General features: G+C 37.3%; 3 protein-coding genes and 1 long non-coding RNA gene across 19 annotated transcripts; 3 read left to right on the plus strand and 1 right to left on the minus strand.

Annotated features, from left to right (window-relative positions):
- Positions 1-6: 6 nt before the first annotated feature.
- LOC117621141 lies at positions 7-3,794 on the plus strand. 3 transcript variants are annotated; one of them, XM_034351455.1, is made up of 7 exons: positions 7-289; positions 779-948; positions 1,369-1,569; positions 1,743-1,943; positions 2,015-2,264; positions 2,486-2,633; positions 2,927-3,794. In XM_034351455.1, the coding sequence occupies exons 5-7, from the start codon at positions 2,083-2,085 to the stop codon at positions 3,614-3,616; spliced, it is 1,020 nt and encodes a 339-aa protein (XP_034207346.1). In that variant the 5' UTR covers positions 7-289; positions 779-948; positions 1,369-1,569; positions 1,743-1,943; positions 2,015-2,082; the 3' UTR covers positions 3,617-3,794. The 3 variants fall into 3 exon arrangements, with proteins under 3 accessions (XP_034207346.1, XP_034207349.1, XP_034207348.1); XM_034351458.1 differs by lacking the exon at positions 7-289 and having other exon boundaries at positions 547-948; positions 2,927-3,158; positions 3,255-3,778; XM_034351457.1 differs by lacking the exons at positions 7-289; positions 779-948 and having other exon boundaries at positions 955-1,569.
- Positions 3,795-4,494: 700 nt separating this feature from the next.
- LOC117621160 lies at positions 4,495-7,280 on the plus strand. Of its 4 annotated transcripts, none has more exons than XR_004584897.1 (5): positions 4,496-4,758; positions 5,209-5,525; positions 5,681-5,969; positions 6,710-6,755; positions 6,928-7,280. It is a non-coding gene; the product is annotated as an uncharacterized LOC117621160 (long non-coding RNA). The 4 variants fall into 4 exon arrangements; XR_004584894.1 differs by having other exon boundaries at positions 5,226-5,525; XR_004584895.1 differs by having other exon boundaries at positions 5,226-5,525; positions 5,681-5,953.
- Positions 7,281-9,975: 2,695 nt separating this feature from the next.
- LOC117621144 lies at positions 9,976-24,388 on the plus strand. 11 transcript variants are annotated; one of them, XR_004584891.1, is made up of 8 exons: positions 9,976-10,088; positions 10,472-10,623; positions 10,703-11,527; positions 21,861-22,285; positions 22,773-22,943; positions 23,365-23,551; positions 23,651-23,728; positions 24,036-24,388. XR_004584891.1 is itself a non-coding variant. In XM_034351463.1 (7 exons), exon 2 carries the CDS (start codon positions 10,533-10,535, stop codon positions 11,475-11,477), a length of 945 nt encoding a protein of 314 aa, XP_034207354.1. In that variant the 5' UTR covers positions 9,976-10,088; positions 10,472-10,532; the 3' UTR covers positions 11,478-11,527; positions 21,857-22,285; positions 22,773-22,943; positions 23,365-23,551; positions 23,651-23,728; positions 24,036-24,388. The 11 variants fall into 11 exon arrangements, 10 of the variants coding, with proteins under 10 accessions (XP_034207354.1, XP_034207355.1, XP_034207353.1 ...); XM_034351463.1 differs by having other exon boundaries at positions 10,472-11,527; positions 21,857-22,285; XM_034351464.1 differs by having other exon boundaries at positions 10,472-11,527; positions 22,690-22,943.
- Positions 18,621-21,132, minus strand: LOC117621153. The gene is made up of 4 exons (XM_034351480.1): positions 20,041-21,132; positions 19,851-19,913; positions 18,947-19,275; positions 18,621-18,829 (listed from the first exon to the last, which is right to left on the minus strand). The coding sequence occupies exons 1-4, from the start codon at positions 20,232-20,234 to the stop codon at positions 18,825-18,827; spliced, it is 591 nt and encodes a 196-aa protein (XP_034207371.1). The 5' UTR covers positions 20,235-21,132; the 3' UTR covers positions 18,621-18,824.
- Positions 24,389-24,393: the final 5 nt, after the last annotated feature.

The following is a 24,393-nucleotide window of genomic DNA, read 5'->3' on the forward strand; positions in this document are numbered from 1 at the left end:
TCAATTCTGATAGTGTGTGCATTGTGTGCTGGAATGGGGCTGTTGATGCTCAACTTAAGACAAGTTGATCCTCCAACGAGCCCCGATTTCCCCATGCAAATTCACAATTCGGATTCGGAGTCTGAAAGCGGTGGTGAGGTTGGGGTTGAGGACGAGCCTGAGAACAAGAGTAAGAGAAAATCCAACTCCTGTGCTACGGTGGAAGAGATGGGAAAGGACTTCAAAGGAGGGTTCTGGGAGGAAAGTCTCAGAGTCAGGAAACTTATTCAACATCACTTTCACTTGAATGGTATTTTTCTATTCTCATTTTCTTCAGGCTGATTGTTAGTGTTAAATGTAATATACATGCTACCTGATTCATGTGATAGTCCCAAACATTGAAATTGGTCCTGTTCTTAATTTCTCAGCTTCTTTTAAGATTTTACATTTGTGTGAGATACATTAGGTTATGTTCCCTGATTCTGCTTGAACAATTCTACTAGCACTTTCATGCTTTGCCTGCCCATATTCTGATTCCATCTAGTGTATTTATTCCTCACAACTACTCCCAGTCAGGCCATCCATCTTTCACATTCTTGTTCCATATACAAGCTTTTTGTTATAATTAATCTACATTTTTCACTCAATTTGCTGATATCCTTATAAAAAGAAGTGATTTTTAATTTCTTATTTGTTTTCTTTTTCAAACTTCATAGCATCCTACTTTGAGTGTGGAACCTGTGAGTCATCCTATAGAACTTTTGAGGGATGGAAGCTCATACGACTCATTCAATTTCAGGTGCTTCCCATGTCCGAAATCTTCATCCAGAACAGTTTTGTCACCATGGCTTTGTGATGGGTAAAGCATCAGAGGCAGGTTTCGGGAATGAAATGTACAAAATTTTAAGTGGTGCAGCATTGAGTATACTTTTAAACTGGTCCCTGATCATTGGGAAACCAGGCATATTGGTTCTTTCTCAAGCCTTTCTTTTCTTGTATTTCATAAATTCTTTTTCCCTGCGGTAACCTGAATTGTTTGAAAAAGTTGGTCTTTTGGCTTACCATTAAACCATATTATTATATGTTATATATTGCTGTTTCTCATTATTAAAATTTATAAATTTAAAAATATAAAAACAAGGTTATATCGAGCTTCCGTTGAATGTTTATTAGAATGCCCCAGAAGCAGTGCTGTTATGGGAACCTATAATTTTACACTGCAATCATTTTTCATGTGCCTTGGATCCATTCTTCGCAACTCAGTCGATGGTTTACCTTAGCATTACCACATAATGGGGTCCAACACACATTGACACAAGTAGGATCATCATAACTAAGTTGCAGCAATTCATGCTTTTTTTGTGCTCACATCAATGTTGCTTATTTCAGGGGAAAATTCTCTTTCGGGGATTACATTTCTGATTCCAATGTTTCCTTTACCATGAGAGAAATTAAGCATCTGTGGAGACTTAATAAATGTGTTAAGAAGTAGGGAAGGCAACTGATTATGAGGACTGATGACTTTGAGAAGCCCACACAGACAAATGTCCTTTGTAATGACTGGAAGAAATGGAAACAACCTATCATATGGTAAAGTGAGACAAATTTTGGATAACTCATCATCAGATATCATCATTCAGTGGTTTACCTTAGCATTACCACATAATGGGGTCCAACACACATTGACACAAATAGGATCATCTTTACTAAGTTGCAGCAATTCATGCTTTTTCTTGTGCTCACATCAATGTTGCTTGTGTCAGGGGAAAATTCCCTATCGGGGATTATATTTCTTATTCCAACGTTTCCTTTACCATGAGAGAAATTAAGCATCTGTGGAGACTTATTAAATGTGTTAAGAAAGTAGGGAAGGCAACTGATTATGAGGACGGATGGCTTTGGAAGCCGACACAGAAAAATGTCCTTTGTAGTGACTGGAGGAAATGGAAGCAACCTATCATGAGGTAAAGTGAGACAAATTTTAGATAACTCATCATCAGATATCATCACATGATCATTAACATTAATACCGCAGGTTCCAAGATACAAATGACGCTGTGGCAGCCCAATTTTTCTTGAAAAATATACACCCCGAGATGAGGAATGCTGCTTCTATTTTTTTTTATATTTGGAAAGCCGGAGGTTCTCCATTTTCGGCCTAATGTATTTGGGGAGATGATGAGAGTGCTTACAACTCCTTCTGAGGATGTTGAGGATGCCATCAATTGGTTTTTTAGTGGAGTGGAACCTGATATTTCACTGCACATGCGAATGCTCATGAATAAGTAATGCAACCCCCCATTTATTTCATTTCTTGTTTAGGTTAAATTTTGAATTCAGAAATAGGTTAAATATTCATTGTGATGTGTTATTATCCTTAAACTTCCCCTGTTAGTTGATACCACACCAGTTGTAATGTGCACACATGCATCAGAAAGCTTTCACAAACTCGCGACACTACTTTGAGCTTAATCAATGACGCAGGTTTTTGCCTCGTGTTTTCCAGGTCTATCAGAGCTGCACAGGCAGCATTGAACTGCATCAGAAAAGCTAAGCAAAATCTTGGCAAATCACCAAGACCCAGGGTAGTCATAGTGTCAGATACTCCCCCTCTCGTGAAAAATATTACACCAAATATAAATAAATTTGCAGAGGTAATATGCTTTTACACTGGCATGTTACAAATTATACTGCATAATCAGCACTGTATATCACTCATGAAATTATGAATTTTATAATAAATACCACCTGTGTGCCTCCCCTATTTGTGGCCGCCCATTGTGTAACTCTATGTAACTTTGTTCTCGTTTAAATCTGTAGTCGGGAATGCAGCCTTAATTTCTTTCACCCAAACGAGTTAAATACTTTGAGAATACCTTTTTTTAACAAAATTGTTTAACAGTCGAATTTTGTACTTTTGATTCTAATTGAATTGTGGTTTTCTTAGGTCATTCATTTTGATTATGAACTTTTCAAAGGAAATATATCTGATAGCAGAAAGGGGATGCACAGTTTAGATTTTGGAATGAAAGATTGGGGCCCAGCGCCTGGATGGATTGCCTTTGTAGACTTTTTTCTTGCATCACGTGCAAAATATGCTGGCGCGTCCGCGGATCACAGGCGTGTTGGGACGACATATGCACAGTTAATTGCAGCACTGGCTGCAGCAAACAATCCTGGTACTTACATACATGTAGTGTTTGGATCATTTCCTCTTACAAAAGTTGCTCAAACCTCAAAGTGTTGTAATGTTCATTCTATTCTATCTTTCTCAGGCGACAAACCAACTGGTTCTAATTTTGCATTTTTAAGTAGCTTTCAAGGTGATTTGTTGAGAGAAGGTTTAAGATTTCAGATTGGTTGGGGGCATGTGTGGAACAGATTTGCAGGTCCCCTTGCCCCCTTGCCCCCTTGCCCCCTTGGGTGTCATAACCAGCCCAATCAATGTCCTTTCACACAGCTTCTCCCTCCGGCATGGTGGGATGGCCTTTGGCAATTCCCCCTTCCAAGGGATATCAAGAAGTTGGCGGAGTACGGCATCCAGTTATCGAGGTTTGGCACAATTGATGAAAATTATCTTGACACTTTTTGTAGCACAAGGAAGGTTGTGGTGAAAACTGTTCCATTCCTTTTGTAAGCATTTCATTCATCCTATGTTTTGGCACGTCCTCCACTTTTTATGCTTGTAACATTAAGCCACTCATTCACGTTGTGTCCAACTCTTTGTTTTTATTTTTGGCTTCTTCTGTTGTATCGCCATCAAATCAAAGTCAAGGCCGGTTGCCTTTTATATCTTAAATATTTCGAATTTTGTTTGTCGAAGTTTTGATCAACACCCTCAAACAGAAATGAGCTAAAGCCAAAAATGATTTAGATCTTAAACACTTGGAATATCTACATACATAAAAAGAGGGAAGTATTTTCCATTAAACAGAGTGTATCGAGCGTATTAGAAATTTATTTATTTTGGTTGAACAGCTAAGCCGAACACGTCATGTTCAACAAGTCTTCTCATATCCTATTGAGAATAAATAGTGATTCAATATTTATTTTGTTTCCCTTGACGTCTATGATATTAAAATCAAACCCAACATATTACATATAATAATGTCAAGGTATCCGGCATAAATGAATATAAATTATTAATTCCAAAATAGATTATATACTATTAATAATTTGTTATTCTATTTTAGGAGAACTATTAATTATTATTATTAGTAGTAGCAAGGAAGAAGAAAAAGGATAGAATATCAGAAGTAGGGAGAAGAAGAATGCCAATCCAAAAGTTAAGAATTAAAAAATATAAATAAAATAAATAAATAAAAAGGAATGACAACGTGTGAGTGGTGACGTCATATTACAAACGACAGCATGGATTCTAGAAAAAGATCCCATTTGTTCTCGTTCGTCCCGTGGTACGTCGTCTCTTGGAAGCCTGTGCGTTGGGGGATTTGCGAGCCCTCCGTTTCTGTTGCCTTCACATACAACAAAGGGAAGGTTTGGGTTGGGTTGGGTTGGGTTGGGTTGGGTTGGGTTGTGTGTGCCACTGTGAACAAATGTGGAGTGCTTAATTTGGCTCTCCCATTTTTTCTCTTTTTATTATATAAAATTTCTTTGGATTTGGAAAACATTTTTCATCTCCGTTGGAGCAACTTGGGCAATAGCCCATGTTTCGGGTTCAGGAAGGGGAAGAAGCTCAAGAGAACACAGACAAGAGAAAGAGGTCGTGAAAGACGACAATGCGCAAGCCTGAGGAGAATGTGGCTCAATTGTCTTCTGGTCAGTTGATACGATTCTCTCTCTCTCTCTCTCTCTCTCTCTCTCTCTCTCTCTCTCTCTCTCTTTATTTTCCATTGGAACACCAGTTTGAGAATGCTATCAGTTTGTTTCCCGCCATTAAACTTCAGAGTCAAGACAGTGTTCTTGATTCTTTTGTGTTGTTTTGTGATTTGGGTGGTGCTATAATATCGTAATCAGTTGGCTTTTTAGATTTTGCGCCTTTAGCTCATCGCGGGTACTATAACTGAATGCGATCATGTTCTTGGAGTTTCTTGTTTTCTCAATTTGGGATTTTTGTTTTTCAAATTTACCAGTAACCACCTTCTGTTATCTGGTTTCAATTGAAAATGACATCTTTTCTGAAATCCCAAGTTTCAATCTTTTCTGAAAATATTAAAAATATGGATTAGAACAAGTGTGCAAAAATATTCAAGATTGACACTTGTTAAGGGTTTTATACTTTTCAGCTGGGCTTGTCTAGGATCATGACAAAGCTAGCCATAGTTTCAAGGTTACTCACTGCCAGTACCTAAATAGGATAATGAAATGACAGCAGGGACTATTGGAGAACTCATATCAACGCTAAATCTTAGCCAAGCTGTTTACAGTTGCAATGTATTTCTAGGAGAATTGCTTCACGTATCTCCATACTCTATAGTACTGCTTGTGCTTGGGAGCCTATGACAACTTGGGCTGATCTGTCTGATGTGAATTAGCAACAATAATGGTGAGGGAGGAGCTTTCCATCCTTTGGTTAGCTAACAAAGGTAAGCAGGCAACTCTTGACAGAATCCTTGTCTAGCACTTAGGAGCACTTGTATAGACTCCATAGGCTATTAGATTGTGTGTTTTGTGTCAGATTTTGCTGGAATCTCATGAGCACTAATTCTTTGATTGCTCCTTTTGTGATGATGATATATAGGACTCTAGAGTGCGTGGTGAATATGGGATCATTTCTGGTCTCATCTTTGTTAATTGGGCTGCTGTGCTGCTCAATGGAAAGGTAAACAAGTGCATTATGTTATGTAGTAAAAAAGGCTTTGCCTGGCTGGCTGGGATTGTGGATCATATCTGGAGGTGGAGAAATTATAGGATTTTGGGAATGAGAGCAAAGCTTCTCACGGCTGTGCTGTGTTCGACTTGTAATATTTCGAGTCTTGCTGTGGATGGCCAAAGCTTGTGCTGCTCAAATTGTGTGAGCCATTTATGCAGTAATCTTCCTGTAATTTTGAAAGCTGCTGGATTCTTCCTTTGTGTCTGTTCAAATTGTGTTGCCCTCTGCTCTGTGCAAGGCTTTGCACTGTGTCTGTTCTGTTGTGTATACTATTACTACTTAATTAATACTTATAGTGGAAGTGGTTATTGACGCTGTCAGTTATTTCTGTTTTGTTACTTAGACCTTGTATTATATTAAGAAAAGGCACATAGTCTCATTTGCAATTTGCAATTGGCACGAGAGGGGAATGCATATCATGTATTAATTTGCACAACTGACTAGGCTTTTTTTGCCTATTAAAGTTACCATACCAACCCAATAGCGACTTTTTTGAATTTACCAATTCAATTCCATTCCTGAATCTAATCTCGCGTGCATCCCTCAGTTTCATGTCTAAAATATTTTTAATTCCTTACCTTCTTTAATCCATGAGGTCAAACTCCTTGCGCTGCTCCCACCGATGACAGTCAACAACTCCCTTCTCTCCTCCCTCATCTTCCTCCCTCCCTCTTACCAAGCTCACTGAGGTTTGATGTCCCATCCCGAGGCTGATTATATAAGTGAACATATGCTTCTGTTAAAGTGAATTAAGTATCAATAATAAGAAGAGTAATGAGAGGGCAACAATGCTGTATAGTTTGAAATCTCAAGGATTGCCTTTATTTCTATTTCCCGAGTCCAAAAAAACATTGCACGCAATATGATTTCTAATTATCTTTCTTGATCCTTTTCCAGGTTTTGGTTGATGTACATGCAGACCCCAACTTTCTGGTGGCATATGGTAATGCTCAATTGTTTGACCCAATTCCTTTTCGGATTTAAATTTCTATTCCACTGCTGTTGTCCATAAAGCTGCATTTTGAGGCACTATAATCAGCTTCTCTATTTATGTTGCCACAGAATCTCTTTTTATGTTGCTAATTGGGTCTGCTTGGTTGTTAACCTTTGTGCAGGATCAATTAGTCTGTAACAGGAATGGTTCTCGATTCAATTTTTGTCATGTTGGGATCATAGTTAGTGTCGAATTTTGTAAATCTGGAGGAATTCTAGGCTATTTATTACAAAAGCTTTGAACAATTGGTAAAAGAAATAAAGGCTTTGAACAATTCTAGGATATTCTAGTCATGGTGCAAGGTCTGTCACTCAGTACTTTCACTGCGTCACGTAATGGTGGGCTGTGTGGATCCATGCCTTCGTGGAGGAAGCATTTCAAATTGACGAGGAAACCCGGATAAGCTCTGGTATTGAAAGGCATGGTAGCTGCCACCTGTGCCATCAAAACTTGTTCTTTGGAGGTAACCAGAATATGTCAAGAGTCTCGAGACAAAGGAGCGTGAGGGTGGAACCGGGGTGGCTGTATAAAGGGGGTGATCAAGGGTTCAGTGCAAGCTCCGAGCGAAGCGAGAGTGCTGATGAGGATATTCTGATATTCTTTTTCCTGCTCGACCTGGCAACTCGAGTACAGGTTTGATAGGGATCCTTTTATAGTTTTCATATTGTAGTAGGTTAAGTGGTACAGAATATCTGTCAATTTCTCTCGATTTTGTTAGTCTAACAAGCATTTGCCTTTTTTGGGGGTGCATTGGTGAGAAGAGTCTATTAGTGCAGACTTGGTCAAGTTTACTTGATGTGGCGATGATTCCAAATCAAATAGAGATGGACTCCAGCACAGTTAATAACTTATGATGGAACATGTAAAAATACACGTCAAAAATATCAAACAGGGATACCTACTTCTGATGGAAAAATAAATAAATTTGTGAATAAATTGCACAAGCATGCTGCCTTCCTTCCTGCATAACTAAATTTGTGAATAAATTGCACAATAATAGAAGAAAAAACTTGTACCATAGTGGTGAATTTCTTCAACATCATGGAGTGTTACTCTTGGAATTCTCTTGAAATATGAGTTGTGATGTTCTTCCAAGAATAGGAAAAGGAATGATGCTTACAATGTTCCCACAACCTTCTGAGTATTTGTTAGATGTCGTGTCCCTTGAAAAAAACTTGCCAATCCAAAATCTGAAATTTTGGGGTTCATGTTCTCATGCAAGAGAATGTTACTGACCTTCAAATCTCTATGTATTACCAACAGATCAAACACATCAAGGGGAGTAACTTTATACTTTTGCATGAGAACAGATCGAGTAGGGGAGAAAGAGATCGAGTAGGGGAGAAAGAGATAACGAAGCTACAGAGAGCAACAGATCGAATAGGGGAGAAAGAGATAACGAAGCTACAGAGATAAACGGCTGCGCTATGAGAAAGAGAGCAAAGACAGAGACAGAGAGTTGTGCTAGAGAGAGAGAGAGCCAAGATAGAGAGAGCCAAGACAGACCCAGAGAGCTGTGATAGACAGCTGCCAAAGAGAAAGAGAGTTGTGCCAGAGAGAGAGAGCTGTGTGAGCTAAGAGAACAGAACAAATTTATGAACTTGTGAAAAATCAGCAATAACGGTACAATAATTTTATATTTATAGGTGATAGTTCCAAAATTTTTAAAAAATGGTGGTATTTTCAGTTACAATTATAAAAATGGTGGCATTTTGGGCTATTTCCCAAAAACAAAAAGGTTGAGGAGCCAGGTGTAAAGGGAGGAGAGTTCATCTTCCCAAAAACGACCAAAATACCCTTGGATTAGTGGGAAGAAGCGTAGCCTCCGGAGATTATACCCAGACGACCTTGAGAATTAACATAAATCATCGGGAAAGATAGATCTTTCCCTCATAAACTCTATATTTCCGATTATTCAAAAGATAACGAACATGAACTAAAGAGAGTATAACAAAATGAACATAAACTAAAAGAACATGAATCATCAAGGAAAGATAGATCTCAAAGAACACGAATAATCGGGAAAGACAGATCTCAAAGAATATGGATCATCGGAAAATTTCTAGGTTTCGATTCGATGGTTTCGGGATGAAATCAAGTCGGGTCTTTAAGAGGAATTACATAGGGGAGGCAAGGGAGTGTTTTAGAACCCACTTGGTGGCTGTCGACTGTCGAAGTTGGCGGGACCGAACTCCGGAAGTAGACACGTGGCGCCTAAACGTTGGGTCCGCCTTTTTATATAAAAAATAGTATAGCCGCACGGCTATACTCAGTTTTTTAATTTTTTAATTAAAAAAGTAGACACGTGGCGCCTGAACGTTGGGTCCTCTTTTTTATATTAAAATTAGTATAGCCGCACGGCTATACTCAGTTTTTTATTTTTTTAATTAAAAAAGTAGACACGTGGCGCCCAAACGTTGGGTCCTCTTTTTTATATTAAAAATAGTATAGCCGCACGGCTATACTCAATTTTTTTATTTTTTTAATTAAAAAAGTAGACACGTGGCGCCTAACTGTTGTGGTCCTCCTTTTTATATTGAAAATAGTATAGCCGCACGGCTATACTCAGTTTTTTATTTTTTAATTAAAAAAGTAGACACGTGGCGCCTAAACGTTGGGGTCCTCCTTTTTATATTAAAAATAGTATAGCCGCACGACTATACTCAGGTTTTTAAAATTTTTAATTTTTAACCTTTTTTTTTTTTAAAAAAAAAAAAATAATAATTTTAGAATTGAAATTTTTATGCAAACTTCTGCTACACCCTTTAAGTAGCATAGTTTGTATTCACAGGAAAAGCTTTGTTAATTATGAAGCTCAGATACTAAGTGCTAATCATATTATAGTTGACTGATGGTTGGGTGTCCATTCTAGTCCTCGACATTTGCATTATAGTTGAATTTTGGTTTGATTTGGTTTGTGATTGATTGTTTGTTTTGGCATATTGATGTTGGAGACGTGGACTCTTGCTCTCGGGTTGCTTCCTTTTTCACTTTTGGGAAGTTGTGTGAGGCACTGAGGCCCATAGGCTATAGCCCACCCAAATTTTGATTTATTATTTATTGTGAGTGGGTCCAAGATTAAATTTGGGCTGTCCTCCAGTCCAATGTTGGGGTTTGTTTGTAAGGCCTCTTGCCCACACCAATGTGCACGATATAGACCAAAATTTGCTCAACTTTTACCAGGCCCTGTTTGCTTGTTTGTTAGGTCTCTCTCTCTCTCTCTCTCTCTGTGTTCCCGGAAGAAAATCAAGCAAACAGCATCTATCTCGATCGGCTCCGCACGTAAGTTTTTCATTCATCAATCTGTCGAATGCTTAATTTTCTTTACTTTTATTCATGAGTTCGACTTGCATTGTTTGTTTGATATTTTAAGCTTGCTTAATTGATTCCGTGAATTCATCAGATCGACTGCATACTAATTTAGGTTTAAAATTCGTGGCTCCAGTCCACCCTTACTTAAGCTACCTTACCCAGGCAATTAACAAATTAAATATACTTCTTTTCCTATTATATTCCTTGTCGGAGAAGGATAGGGATTGTCATCCTCATTGATTTAGGGATAGTTAACTACAAATATATATATATATATATATATATATAGATACGCATACAGACAACGCCTTCAGGTTGGAGTTGAGCCTGACAACGACTCCTACGTACTACAGGTAATTATTACAGGTTGCTTGCTGACAGTGATACACACACCCACCAACCAAAGCACAAAGCATGAGCAGGTTAGCTGCTGCTCAGTTACACGCACAGAGATGGAGCACGTCAGCTGGTACTTCCGAAATACGGAGCGTCAGCAGCTCAACTGGTGCTTCCGAGTACCGTTTTTTATTTACCGGTGTGAATCAAAGAGAAGATGTAAGAATCTCATTAGACTCAATTCCCAGGGACAGGTTCAAAATCTGTATAGATTATGAAGAGAGAACTCGAGTCTTCCAGTGGATTCCTGGTGAGCATGTTCCAGTAGAACTTCCTTATGCTACTACATACCACCTCCTTGCTGAGAGGAGTTTCTATGTCCCTATGCGTGATGTCAAGCAATTTTCATCAAGGCCTAAATGGACGCATGTCTTGGCTTATCATCTTTCCAAGATCGGTGTCCCACAAGGTGCGCAGCCAGCTCTTATTGTAAGAATACTTGATTACATTGAAGAGGCCGACAACGACAGCTTTGAGTTGCCTATTCTTGTGCATATTGTGGATGGCACTTATCACTATCTGAGGTTGGACCACGACAACGACATCCTTGATAGGGTTATGAGGCAATCCTCGGAAGCCTACAGGGCCATGCTTATTCCTGCAGCTCAATCATCCATTCAGGGCTTGGAGAATGTGAGGCTTGATGATCCTACTTTGGCCCCGTCGTCCGCATGTATTATTTGTATGGAGGGCCTCCTCCTTGATCATCATGATGATCATCACTCTGATAATATTAATGTCGTCCCTGCTTCACAAGATGAAGATGATGACCATGATCAAGATCAAGGTCAAGGGGTTGATCGTCATCGTCCACCAATGATGATCAAACGCTTGCCCTGCTTACACCAGTTTCATGAAGATTGCATCGTCCCGTGGCTGCAGATCAATCACTTGTGTCCCCTGTGCCGATACCCGCTGGAAGTGCGCGAGTCATCAAAACCCAAACGAAGGAGATTATCATGAAATAATGAAGGGAGACCTGCAGCCATGATGCTCAGCTGGAACAATATATGGTAAGAAGTTAATTAATTGTTGTATTAGCTACAGACCTGCTTATTTCTATTTCATATCCTAGCGATTATGCTGCTCGTCAATGAGAAAACAATGTACTAGTGCTACTGGTGTTTTGAAGTTGCATTATTGGATTTGTCTTGTTTAACTATTTGCGCATTTAAGCCTGAGAAAAGCAAACAATCTTAAGAATTTTTAAATAATATATGGTTTTATGAGCAAAATAATTTCATGTCTAAGGTGGTTTTCCTCCTAATTATAGTCTAAAAGCTCTTCATTCTTTTCTTTTCTGGTTGTTTGGTTTTCCTGCGACTTATATTCCTTCATGTTTTCCTATAAAGACTGCAAAATCAGGAAGAAACTTGTTGCGTGCAAAAGAATTAAGTTAAAACTGATGATATTTATTTGTTTTCTTCCCCCTCATTTTCTATGTAGTTGCTGTCGATCTTGAGTATAATCCTAACACAAGATCAAAAGAATGCCTCCTAGTACAGAGCCTGAACTAATTGGGCTGTTTGCAGGGAGAGATAACAAAGCTATTTATACCCCAAATTTTTGGAGGATAGATCAGAATGATATAGGCGTACCTTGGTTTTCCTTAGGCAGAAGCTGGCTTGATTAGTATGTTCTCTTCGGGATCATAAAATCAACATGCGTGTGGGTTCATTGTACCTGGTATTCCTCTTCTAGAGGCTTGGCAAGCTGGGTGCATGGGAGTTGAGACTGAAGGTTATTAGTCTTTCACCTCCTAAATATTAAGGTACTTCATTCGTATTATAAACTACTTTTACAAAAGTTGTGAATTTTTAAGAAGGGAAATCATATCCATTCTCAAAGCAATGGATCTTTTGAAGTTTTCTGAGTGCATGCGTCAATATATATACGTGCCTGCACACACGTGTGTATGAGATAGAGAGAGAATCAGGGAGATGGAGATGAGCTTGCTTAAGGCCTACGTGAAAATATTGAGTGGATGAGTAATAGTACCTTATACCTAAATAACTTTGTATTTCAAGGTATCCTTTTAGATTCTATATTTTTATATGTCTTCCACAGCATTGATCGACCGATCGATCTGGTTGGATCCTTTATAACAGCACATTACTTTGAATGCAATCAAAAAGCAGCGGCCTCGAGAACTAAATTGTGATCCAAGAAATTCACTTCAACCCAATATATTGGGATCAATTATAGCATTATATAATAGAAAAGAAATTAATTAAAAATGATAAAACAGATGAGTTTGACTGTAGTTAACTCGATATTATACCTTTGGGATCAGAGTTTAGTGGTACTAACTACAGATTAATTAACTACTAGATGAGTGAGAGCTATATGTAATCTGTTTGTTGTCACTTTTATTTCGTTACGCATACGGGCGGGCACACCATTTTCCAAGTAAATTACTTTATAACAAGCGTGCATTTCCCAGCTAAAAGCTTTTCTTTAATGATTTTATTTTTATGTCAAAACATGATCCTATTTTTCCTATTCCTATACATATATAAATTAAATATTATTCTTTACATATGCCCTGCCCAGATGATCATACCCAGTCTCCCTCTCAGTGATCACTTGTTAATTCTTATAGACACACATCATCGATCTCTGCTTAGATTTAATATGTAGGAAACTAAAATGTAAAATGTTGTGCTAAAAGCTGTTCTAGCAGTAACAGGTGCGCGTGGCTTGTGTTGTAATATCTTTTATCCCCTATTTATTCTATGAATCATCATGGAATAAGCAGAACTGGATTTATGTGCTTCATTGATTATTTTTCTCCTTTCCTGCTTACTTCTGTTGTATGATTCTTATGTTATGTTACGTGTTCGGCTATTGAGGAGTGGTTTGTGGAATGGATCCAGGCTATCAAGTTCATGGATGGAAACTGCACAGGTTGGAACCTTGTCTCGGGGTTCTGATGAGCCATTTTATCAGGTTCGAAACCTGGTCTGTAGCCTTCTTGATTGTGCACGCGGACATATGCTTCTGTTATTATATGTTAAAGTGAATTAAGTATCGTTAATAAGAAGAGTAATGAGAGGGCAACAATGCTATATAGTTTGAAATCTCAAGGACTATCTTTATTTCTATTTCCCGAGTCCAAAAACACATTGCATGCAGTATGATTTCTAATTATCTTTCCTTATCCTTTTCCGGGTTTTGGTTTATTTATTTGTTTTTTAATTTTCATAGGATTCCAGGTTTTGGTTGATGCACATGCAGACCCCAACCTTGTGGTGGCATATGGTAATACTCAATTGTTTGACCCAATTCCTTTTCAGATATAAGTTTCTATTCCACTGCTGTTGTCCATAAAGCTGCATTTTGAGGCACTCTAATCAGCTTCTCTTTTTATGTTGCCACAGAATCCATGTATATAGAATTAACACTCGCCGCAAGTTTTAAATCATAGGAAATTAATACTCATTTTTAAATTCCAACAGTATTATACCATTCAGTTTTTTTCAGTTATGAGCATTAAATCTGCAGGATGTCTTGCTTGACTGTTTGTGTATTGAAAATAATTCAGTCATTCTGTGTATCAATCGAAAATAATTTTGATTCCTTGTGCCCTGAACATTTAGTTCAAGTGAATTCATTTGTGGCTTTAAGTTAAGTAGGCAAATTACAAAGATAAAGTCCAGTGAAACTAACCAAATAGATGAGTGTCCAAGCTTCTGTTTGGCATGAACTCATAAATCAGTAACTTATCATCTTTGACGCAGCAGCCCATGATCCTAGCAAGATTTTTATGTTGGAGCTTGGAGATGAACAGAATCTCATTCTTCAACCCTTCTATGCCTTGCCCTGAGCTACTAGGTAGTCTTTTACTGCTATTTCCTTCCCTTCTTGTAGACCCTACCTACAAATCAGTCACTGCATTCTTATCCTTATCTTGTAGTTGTATAGAATTGTAGCTGTTGTGATACAATATTTTCCTTTAGAAAGATAAAAGGCAAAATAAAAACTCACCTTGTAAACGGGACCAAATCCCACCCTTTCCCAAGTTTGTTTGTGATATTGAAATTGTTTGTAGCGATTAATAAGCTGTCAAAATTATAGATGAATAGCTCCGATGGATCTTGGTTTCTAATATATTCTTGAAGTGCGTCTCCTGAAGTCTCAGTATTATCAGTCAATTTAGAAAACTTTGTGGTTACTTTGACTTTTCCTGATTTGGCAAATATAACAATCAAATACCGAGTCAGATAAAACCATCAAAATTTCTTTGTTAGCTAACACAAATGAATTGCATCTCTCTCTCTCTCTCTCTCTCTCTCTCTCTCTCTCTCTCTCTCTCTCTCTCTCTCTTACCCTTTTGGTTAGCTCGCAAGCTGTGCAAACCAAACACCATTGGCACCCAAGATACTAAACCAATAGCTGTGATCAGGCTGACAATTAACTTGGTTTAATTTCCTTCATCTGAAAAAAATGAATTTGTCACCCTATATATTACTAAACGTATGCATAAGCCAAGCAAGAACAATTATTTAGGCATTGTATCTTGCACTCTTCAGCATCCGAAGACGTGATATATTCATGGTAGTTTCAACCGTACCATCTTCAAAACCCGTCTCCTTTTCCTCTCGAAGTGACTGACTTGCTTGTGTACTAGTCTCACAAAACAATTTTGTTTTCCTCACGCACCCTGCAGTCCTGTCTCCTTTGCTCCATTCCTCATGTGACTTAGGTACAAACCCTTTCAGGCTGCACAATAAGAGAAACACTTTGTTTCCTGCTGCACATTATCATCGAGATTCAACCCACAACCTTCTAAGAGTGTGCTAGATTCTGTGTCCCTTGAAAGATACGTGCCAATCCAAAATCTGAAAATTTTGGGCTCATCTTCTCATCCAACAGAATATTACTTACCTTCAAACAGGAATCATGGTGGAGATAAACAAGTCCTCTAGCAACACCTTGAATAATATTGAAGCGTTTAGCCCAATGCACTGCTCTTCTCATTGGATCTAATCATTACACCCATTGCCATTAGAAATGAAATCAATAGTCCCCGACTTCGGCATACTAGGATAGGAAGAGCTCAGACATTATCAATGATACTCAAGAAAGATAGGTGACAATGGGAAATTGCAGCCAAACATAAAGGACCAGTCAAACTAACCCAATAATATCATATCCAAGCTTGTGTTGGAGTTTGGAGATCAACAGAATCTCATTCTTCAACCCTTCGATGCCTTGCTCTATTCAAATATTATTATTTTATTATTTTATCATTTTTTTTGGGTACGTATTTGTTTTAACTCTTGAACAAATTATTTGCATCCATCTTAGTATGAACCATAAACGAGATAACTCTCGGAAACTAGGACTATTGCTTCGAGACTTAAATTTAGGGTTCGGAATACTAATTCAAACCATATTTTGAAACAATTTCGGAAAGTGAAAATAATTTTAAACTCCAAAAAATTATTCCAGATAAATAAATATAATTCATTAGTATTTATTATGAAATTAATTAAGATACTAATTATTCACTAAATAATTCATAATTCAAGTAATCAAATAAGACTAACATATTACTTAATTTCAATTATTAAATCAAACAATCTCATTTTGTATAATAAAAAATCCAAAAACAAAAAAAACCTAGAAACATTAATTTAGTGACCTTTCCCGATGAAATTCATAAGGAGAGATTTATCTGGACGCATTTGCGGGGATAACCTTCCCAAAGACTCATTTTGTCACCATGAACCTGTCACGGCTAAACCCATTAAAAATACATGTCCCACTGGATTTCGCAGGGAAAGGTCACCTTTTTTTTTGGGGGGAAAAAAAAAGTTAGTTTCTTTAGTTTAATCTTTGTAATTGAGAAATGTCTTAGCCTTATTTAATTATTTTAATCCTATTTTTAGTGAATAATTAGTATTTAAATATTTAAATTAATTTCATGAATTACTCAATTTATAGTAATTAATTATTAATTATTTTACATTATTTGATGGACTTTTAAAAACAAATTGTACAAACTTACTTTGTTTAGAGCGATATTGGAATTATGTAATATCTTAGCCTTATTTAGTTACTTTAATCAATAATTAATTTTTAGTTATTATTTCTTTAGTTAATGATTAGTATTTATATACTTTAATTAATTTCATAAATTAAATAATATTTAATTCTTTTAAATTCTTTTGTGGACATTCAAAACTATTTTCGAATTCCAAAAGTATTTGTAAAATACTTTTGATTATTTAAAAATTCTAGAAAATTATTTTACTTAACCAAACATATTTTAAAAACTATTTTAGCATTCCAAAAATGGATTTTAGCCACCAAACCCTTCTTGAACCAAAATCTCTAGCTTCCGAACTTGTTCCAAAACCTTTCTCAAGCCTCAAACCTAACCATAAGTATATTCTATGGTTTCGGTCTCAATATACGGTTAGTACAACGTAACCGTGCCTAACCCTGGTTAAATTGAGTACGCCTTGAGGTAGTTTTTAATAAGTGGTTTGTTCCCGATGAAATTTCGTCATGAAAGATTTATCGCGACACATATTTGTCCGGATATGCTGCTCGTCAATGAGAAAACAATGTACTAGTGCTACTGGTGTTTTTAAGTTGCATTAGTGGATTTGTCTTGTTTAACTATTTGCGCATTTAAGCCTGAGAAAAGCAAACAATCTTAAGAATTTTTAAATAATATATGGTTTTATGAGCAAAATAATTTCATGTCTAAGGTGGTTTTCCTCCTAATTATAGTCTAAAAGCTCTTCATTCTTTTCTTTTCTGGTTGTTTGGTTTTCCTGCGACTTATATTCCTTCATGTTTTCCTATAAAGACTGCAAAATCAGGAAGAAACTTGTTGCGTGCAAAAGAATTAAGTTAAAACTGATGATATTTATTTGTTTTCTTCCCCCTCATTTTCTATGTAGTTGCTGTCGATCTTGAGTATAATCCTAACACAAGATCAAAAGAATGCCTCCTAGTACAGAGCCTGAACTAATTGGGCTGTTTGCAGGGAGAGATAACAAAGCTATTTATACCCCAAATTTTTGGAGGATAGATCAGAATGATATAGGCGTACCTTGGTTTTCCTTAGGCAGAAGCTGGCTTGATTAGTATGTTCTCTTCGGGATCATAAAATCAACATGCATGTGGGATCGTTGTACCTGGTATTCCTCTTCTAGAGGCTTGGCAAGCTGGGTGCATGGGAGTTGAGACTGAAGGTTATTAGTCTTTCACCTCCCAAATATTAAGGTACTTCATTCGTATTATAAACTACTTTTACAAAAGTTGTGAATTTTTAAGAAGGAAAATCGTATCCGTTCTTAAAGCAATGGATCTTTTGAAGTTTTCTGGGTGCATGCGTCATATATATATATATATATATATATATATATATATATATGCCTGCACACAACGTGTGTATGAGATAGAGAGAGAAAATCAGGGAGATGGAGATGAGCTTGCTTAAGGCCTATGTGAAAATATTGAGTGGATGAGTAATAGTACCTTATACCTAAATAACTTTGTATTTCCAAGGTACCTGTTAGATTCGATATTTTTATATGTATTTCCAAGGTATCTGTTAGATTCGATATTTTTATATGTTTTCCACAGCATTGATCGATCGATCTGGTTGGACCTTTAATAACAGCACATTACTTTGAATGCAATCAAAAAGCAGCAGCCTCGAGAACTAAATTGTGATCCAAGAAATTCACTTCGACCCGATATATTGCGATAAATTATAGCATTATCTAATAGAAAAGAAATTAATTAAAAATGATAAAACATATGAATTTGACTTGTAGTTAACTCACTATTATTCCTTTGGGATCAGAGTTTAGCGGTACTAACTGCAGATTAATTAACTACTAGATTGGTGAGAGATACATGTAATCTCTCTGTTGTCACTATTATTACATTACGCATACGGGCGGGCAAAACATTTTCCAAGTCAATTATAGACTTGCAGATTTTAACATCCGAGGCCCAGTCTATGATTACTAAATATGAATTATTAAGAATACATAATCCAAGCCCAATCCAAAGATGAGGCCCAAGTTCCACTACACTAGGCCCAGTCTATGATTTCTCAAAATAACAACATTCAACCTCTTAACTCAACAATATGTAAACGGAAGCAACAAGTAACAAAACAAGGTCCATAATTGTTTCTGAAAATAACATCAACCTCCACTCAACTCAACAATATTATGTAAACGGAAGCGACAATAACAACACGATGTTCTATAATTGTTTCTCAAAATTACATCATTGTTTCTCAAAATAATATATAACATCCAACCTCTTCACTCTTACTCAGCCTGCAAACACAACAAACAGTGTATTAGAGGAGATGCAGACTTTTTTCTTCAACAAACAGTGTATTAGAGGAGATGCAGACAACACTTATGATAACCATTCAAGCAGATGAAATTTACCCCTTTTAAATGCAATGCGACCAATTCCAGGACCATTCAGCACAACAAATTCAGCCGCACTCATTCCAGAGTGGGCAAAAACACCCATGCACGCATCCAAAAAGTCTTTGAACGCTATCATACCCATCAGAGGCCCCGGAATTAAAAAATGCATAATCCCAGAGTTCCCAATAGTCATCCTGGGAAACATCAGGGACTGCAGTTTCAGCTTGGCAGCATTAAAACTAATATCATCATAAACCCTGCCCCTGGCGCTCACAGAGTGCTCGTGAAGAATATCTTCAAGTGAGGTCTTGAAGAATTCTTGTCCAAAATCCAAAGGAGCTAACCTAAATAGAACCAGGGGGATCAGAAAAACTTTTGCAAATACACATATAATCACAAAACTCTATATAAATTCATCTATACAAGAATACAAAAAGAAAATGACTAATTGCTCTACATAATCCAAAGCAAGATTGTTATAGGTCTGTTATGAGTTAGTTAGGCTAATGAGTTACTTAGTAACACTGGTTGTAATACGATCATTATTACAAAACATAATAACAGAATCCTATTCTTTTGTCCAAAATCCAAAGGAGCTAACCTAAATAGAACCAGGTGATCAGAGAAACTTTTGTAAATACACATATAATCACAAAACTCTATATAAATTCATATACAAGAATAAAAAAAGAAAATGACTAATTGCTCTACATAATCCAAAGCAAGATTGTTATAGGTCTGTTATGAGTTAGTTAGGCTAATGAGTTACTTAGTAACACTGGTTTTAATACGATCATTGTTACAAAACACAATAACAGAATCCTATTCTTACAATTCAATGAAACTACTCTTCTATTTCTTTAGTGTTATCATGGTACCTTGATATATATAATCTAAAAACGAAGAAAAAGAAAAGAACCTTGAAGGTCGATTCTCTGATCCAGACGACCTCTCAGCTTTAGCCTCATCAGGTCCCTGTTCCCTACAGTTTAACAGTTTAAGCCAATTAGAAGTAGAAAACTAAAGTAAAAATCAATTATTCATTAAAATAAAAGAAAAAACCTCAGAGTTGTGCGAAGCGTCTTATTCATTAAAATAAAAGAAAAAACCTCAGAGTTGTGCGAAGCGTCTCAGCCGGCAGTTCTCCCTCAGGGATCTCAGTCTCAGCCGGGAGTTCTCCCTCAGGGATCTCAGCCTCAGCCGGGAGTTCTCCCTCAGGGATCTCAGCCTCAGCCGGGAGTTCCTCCTCAGGGATCTCAGCCTCAGCGGGGAGTTCTCCCTCACGGATCTCAGCCTCACTCATTGCAAGTCTCTCCCTCTCTCTCTCTCTCTCTCTCTCTCTCTACAATCTCTCACTCTCACTCTACAATAATCTCAGACTCTACAATAATCTCAGACTCTCTTTATATAATCTAAGGAACGGGCCAAGGGTTTAGGGTTTAGGGGAATTTACAAATTACTGGGCCAATTGTTAGCCCGTTTTCACGCTATTGGGCCATCCGGTCACGTCACATTTAGATTATATATACATATATATTGTTTTTAAAAATACACAACCAAAAAATAAAAACAAAAAGGTTGAGGAGCCAGGTGTAAAGGGAGGAGAGTTCATCTTCCCAAAAACGACCAAAATACCCTTGGATTAGTCGGAAGAAGCGTAGCCTCAACCCAGACGACCTTGAGAATTAACATAAATCATCGGGAAAGATAGATCTTTCCCTCATAAACTCTATATCTCCGATTATTCAAAAGATAACGAACATGAACTCTGTATAAGAAAATGGAAATACACAAAAAGAACATGAATCATCGGGAAAGATAGATCTCAAAGAACACGAATAATTAGAAAAGATAGATCTCAAAGAACATGACTCATCCGAAAAGATAGATCTTTCTCTCAAAGACTTCATCTTTCCCTCATAAACTCTATATTTCCGATTATTCAAAAGATAACGAACATGAACTAAAGAGAGTATAACAACATGAACATAAACTAAAAGAACATGAATCATCGGGAAAGATAGATCCCAAAGAAAACGAATCATCGGGAAAGACAGATCTAAACGAACATGGATCATCGGAAAATATAGATCTTTCCCTCAAAGACTTCATCTTTCCCTCATAAAATCTATACTTCCGATTATTCAGAAGATAACGAACATAAACTGAAGAGAGAATAACAAAATGAACATAAACTGAAGAGAGAAATGTTATGTTCGGGGCAGATATATGTGCGTTTATGTAGTATCAATTAGGGTTTGCTTAGAGTTACGAAACTACCCTTTGTCATTTACTATGCATCTGTTATCATCTCGACCGTCCAAATTTATCTAGCGATAACGAATGTGCCACGTCATTTAATGAATTTTTTTAATTCTTTCAACTCCTTGCACTGTTACAGTCAACAACTCCCTTCCCTCCTCCCTCGTCTTTCTCCCTCTCACCGACATCCCTTCACCTCCCTCTCCTCTGCCTCACCAAAATCAGCTCAAATTAAGATTGAACCATGAAAAGCAGGAAAACAGTATCTATCTCGATCGGCTCCGCACGTAAGTTTTTCATTCATCTATCTGTCGAATGCTTAATTCCCCTTGCTTTGTTTGTTTGATATTTTAATCGGCTTAATATACTTCTTTTCCTATTATATGCATTGTTTACGCTGCTGATGTAAATACTGGAGCTGTGATTCGCTGCAAAGTTTTTATTGACAAACTTTCCAGAATTCAGATATTTCATAATTCCATTAAGCTTGACTTAGATGGGCTTGCCAGGCTTCGAGTCCGTGCCTTTGATAGTGAAGGTACTTTTTGAAATGCTAATGATCACGAGATGTTTGGGGCCATTGAATTCTCAATTTCATTTCTTGGTAGTGCACTCATTGTTGTTGATGCTCTTTTTTTCTTTTTCCTTTTCCTTTTTTGAGAGGCAGAGGTAATCGCCACTCTCTGTGTGTGTTTCACTAACTGAGCTTCTTGAGAGGCAGAGGTAGTCGGCAGGCGATCTAACCACACAGAAAAAGAAAGGAAAGGTGTGGTGTTTGGAGAAGGAGACTTGTGTCTGTAGGATCAATTCTGATAGTGTGTGCATTGTGTGCTGGAATGGGGCTGTTGATGCTCAACGTAAGACAAGTTGATCCTCCAACGAGCCCCGATTTCCCTATGCAAATTCACAATTTGGTTTTGGAGTCTGAAAGCGGTGGTAGGGTTGGGGTTAAGGACGAGCCTGAGATCAAGAGTAAGAGAAAATCCAACTCCTGTGCTACGGTGGAAGAGATGGGAAAGGACTTCAAAGGAGGGTTCTGGGAGGAAAGTCTCAGAGTCAGGAAACTTATTCAGCATCACTTTGACTTGAATGGTATTTTTCTACTCTCATTTTCTTCAGGCTGATTGTTAGTGTCACGTGTAATATACATGCTACCTGATTCATGAAAGTCCCAAACATTGAAATTGGTCTTGTTCTTAATTTCTCAGCTTCTTTTAAGGTTTTACATTTGTGTGAGATACATTTGGTTATGTTCCCTGATTCTGCTTGAACAATTCTACTTGCACTTTCATGCTTTGCCTGCCCATATTCTGACTCCATCCAGTGTATTTATTCCTCACAACTACTCCCAGTCAGGCCATCCATCTTTCACATCCTTGTTCCATGTACAAGCTTTTTGTTGTATTTAATCCACATTTTTCACTCAATTTGCTGATATCCTTATAAAAAGAAGTTATTTTTAATTTCTTGTTTGTTTTCTTTTTCAAACTTCATAGCATCCTACTTCGAGTGTGGAATCTGTGATTCATCCTATAGAACTTTTGAGGGATGGAAGCTCATACGACTCATTCAATTTCAGGTGCTTCCCATGCCCGAAATCTTCGTCTGGAACAGTTTTGTCACCATGGCTTTGTGATGGGTAAAGCATCAGAGGCAGGTTTCGGGAAAGAAATGTACAAAATTTTAAGTGGTGCAGCATTGAGTATACTTTTAAACCGGTCCCTGATCATTGGGCAAACCAGGCATATTGGTTCTTTCTCAAGCCTTTCTTTTCTTGTATTTCATAAATTCTTTTTCCCTGCGGTAACCTGAATTGTTTGAAAAAGTTGGTCTTTTGGCTTACCATTAAACCATATTATTATATGTTATATATTGCTGTTTCTCATTATTAAAATTTATAAATTTAAAAATATAAAAACAAGGTTATATCGAGCTTCCGTTGAATGTTTATTAGAATGCCCCAGAAGCAGTGCTGTTATGGGAACCTATAATTTTACACTGCAATCATTTTTCATGTGCCTTGGATCCATTCTTCGCAACTCAGTCGATGGTTTACCTTAGCATTACCACATAATGGGGTCCAACACACATTGACACAAGTAGGATCATCATAACTAAGTTGCAGCAATTCATGCTTTTTCTTGTGCTCACATCAATGTTGCTTATTTCAGGGGAAAATTCTCTTTCGGGGATTACATTTCTTATTCCAATGTTTCCTTTACCATGAGAGAAATTAAGCAGTATCAATGAAATGCGTTCGAGATTTCCCGTCGGTCATGAGATTAATTCGAAGATATATCTGTGGAGGGGAACCCGTGGAATCTCGAAGTTGATGCTGTTGTAAATTCGACGAATGAGGTGAGAAGTAGGTTATGATGATACATTTGATAGGGTTTTGTGAATGGTTGTGTCTATTACGACAATGAGAAAAGTCATGATATTTTGGGTGGTTTACAGAACATGGTAGAAGCACAATGCATCACTGGCTTGCATGCTGCAGCCGGACCTGGTCTTGCAGAAGAATGTGCTGCACTGGTATGCTAATTATTCATTGTTTTACTATTGTATCTGTGGATAACCTTTGTTTTCACAACACAGTCCTAGATCTGTTTAATTGACACGACGCTGAATAGGACACAGCAAACATTTTCTTTGTCATGAATCATGTTTATAGTTAATTAACCTCAATATTGAATTTTCCATTTGTTTCGTTGTATATATGCTTGATGGAATTTCTTTACGTGTCTTTGCGAAATTTTGATTCGAATATATAATGTTCAACATTAACTCGTGCGCATGAATTGAGATGTAATAGCCTAATAGGACTTGGTGTACTTTGTAGATGCTGATATTTCTGTACTCGAGAGTGGAAGAAGAAGAAGAAGTGAAGAAGGGTAGTGTTGGTGCATAGTATTATTATTCTAAAGGATTGCATAATTTGGTCGCTAAAGAAAAAATGGTGCAAGGTCGGTCACTCAGTCAGTACTTTCTGATCACCACACCCACATCCTGGCTTGACTGAACTGATCCTCCACCTCCTGAACTTCCCATACTACCACATGTACTATTAGAGTTTGTATAGGAAAAACACCTTTGTCCCACATTGGAGAGAGGCACTCTCACTCTCCTTGTGTGGTTTATAAGGGTTGAAGCTGTGGTTATTAGGCAGCAAGAGGACTATATGATTTCTTTGCACGGTG

This window comes from Prunus dulcis, chromosome 3 (assembly GCF_902201215.1).
Source record: "Prunus dulcis chromosome 3, ALMONDv2, whole genome shotgun sequence".
Classification (NCBI taxonomy): Eukaryota; Viridiplantae; Streptophyta; class Magnoliopsida; order Rosales; family Rosaceae; genus Prunus; species Prunus dulcis.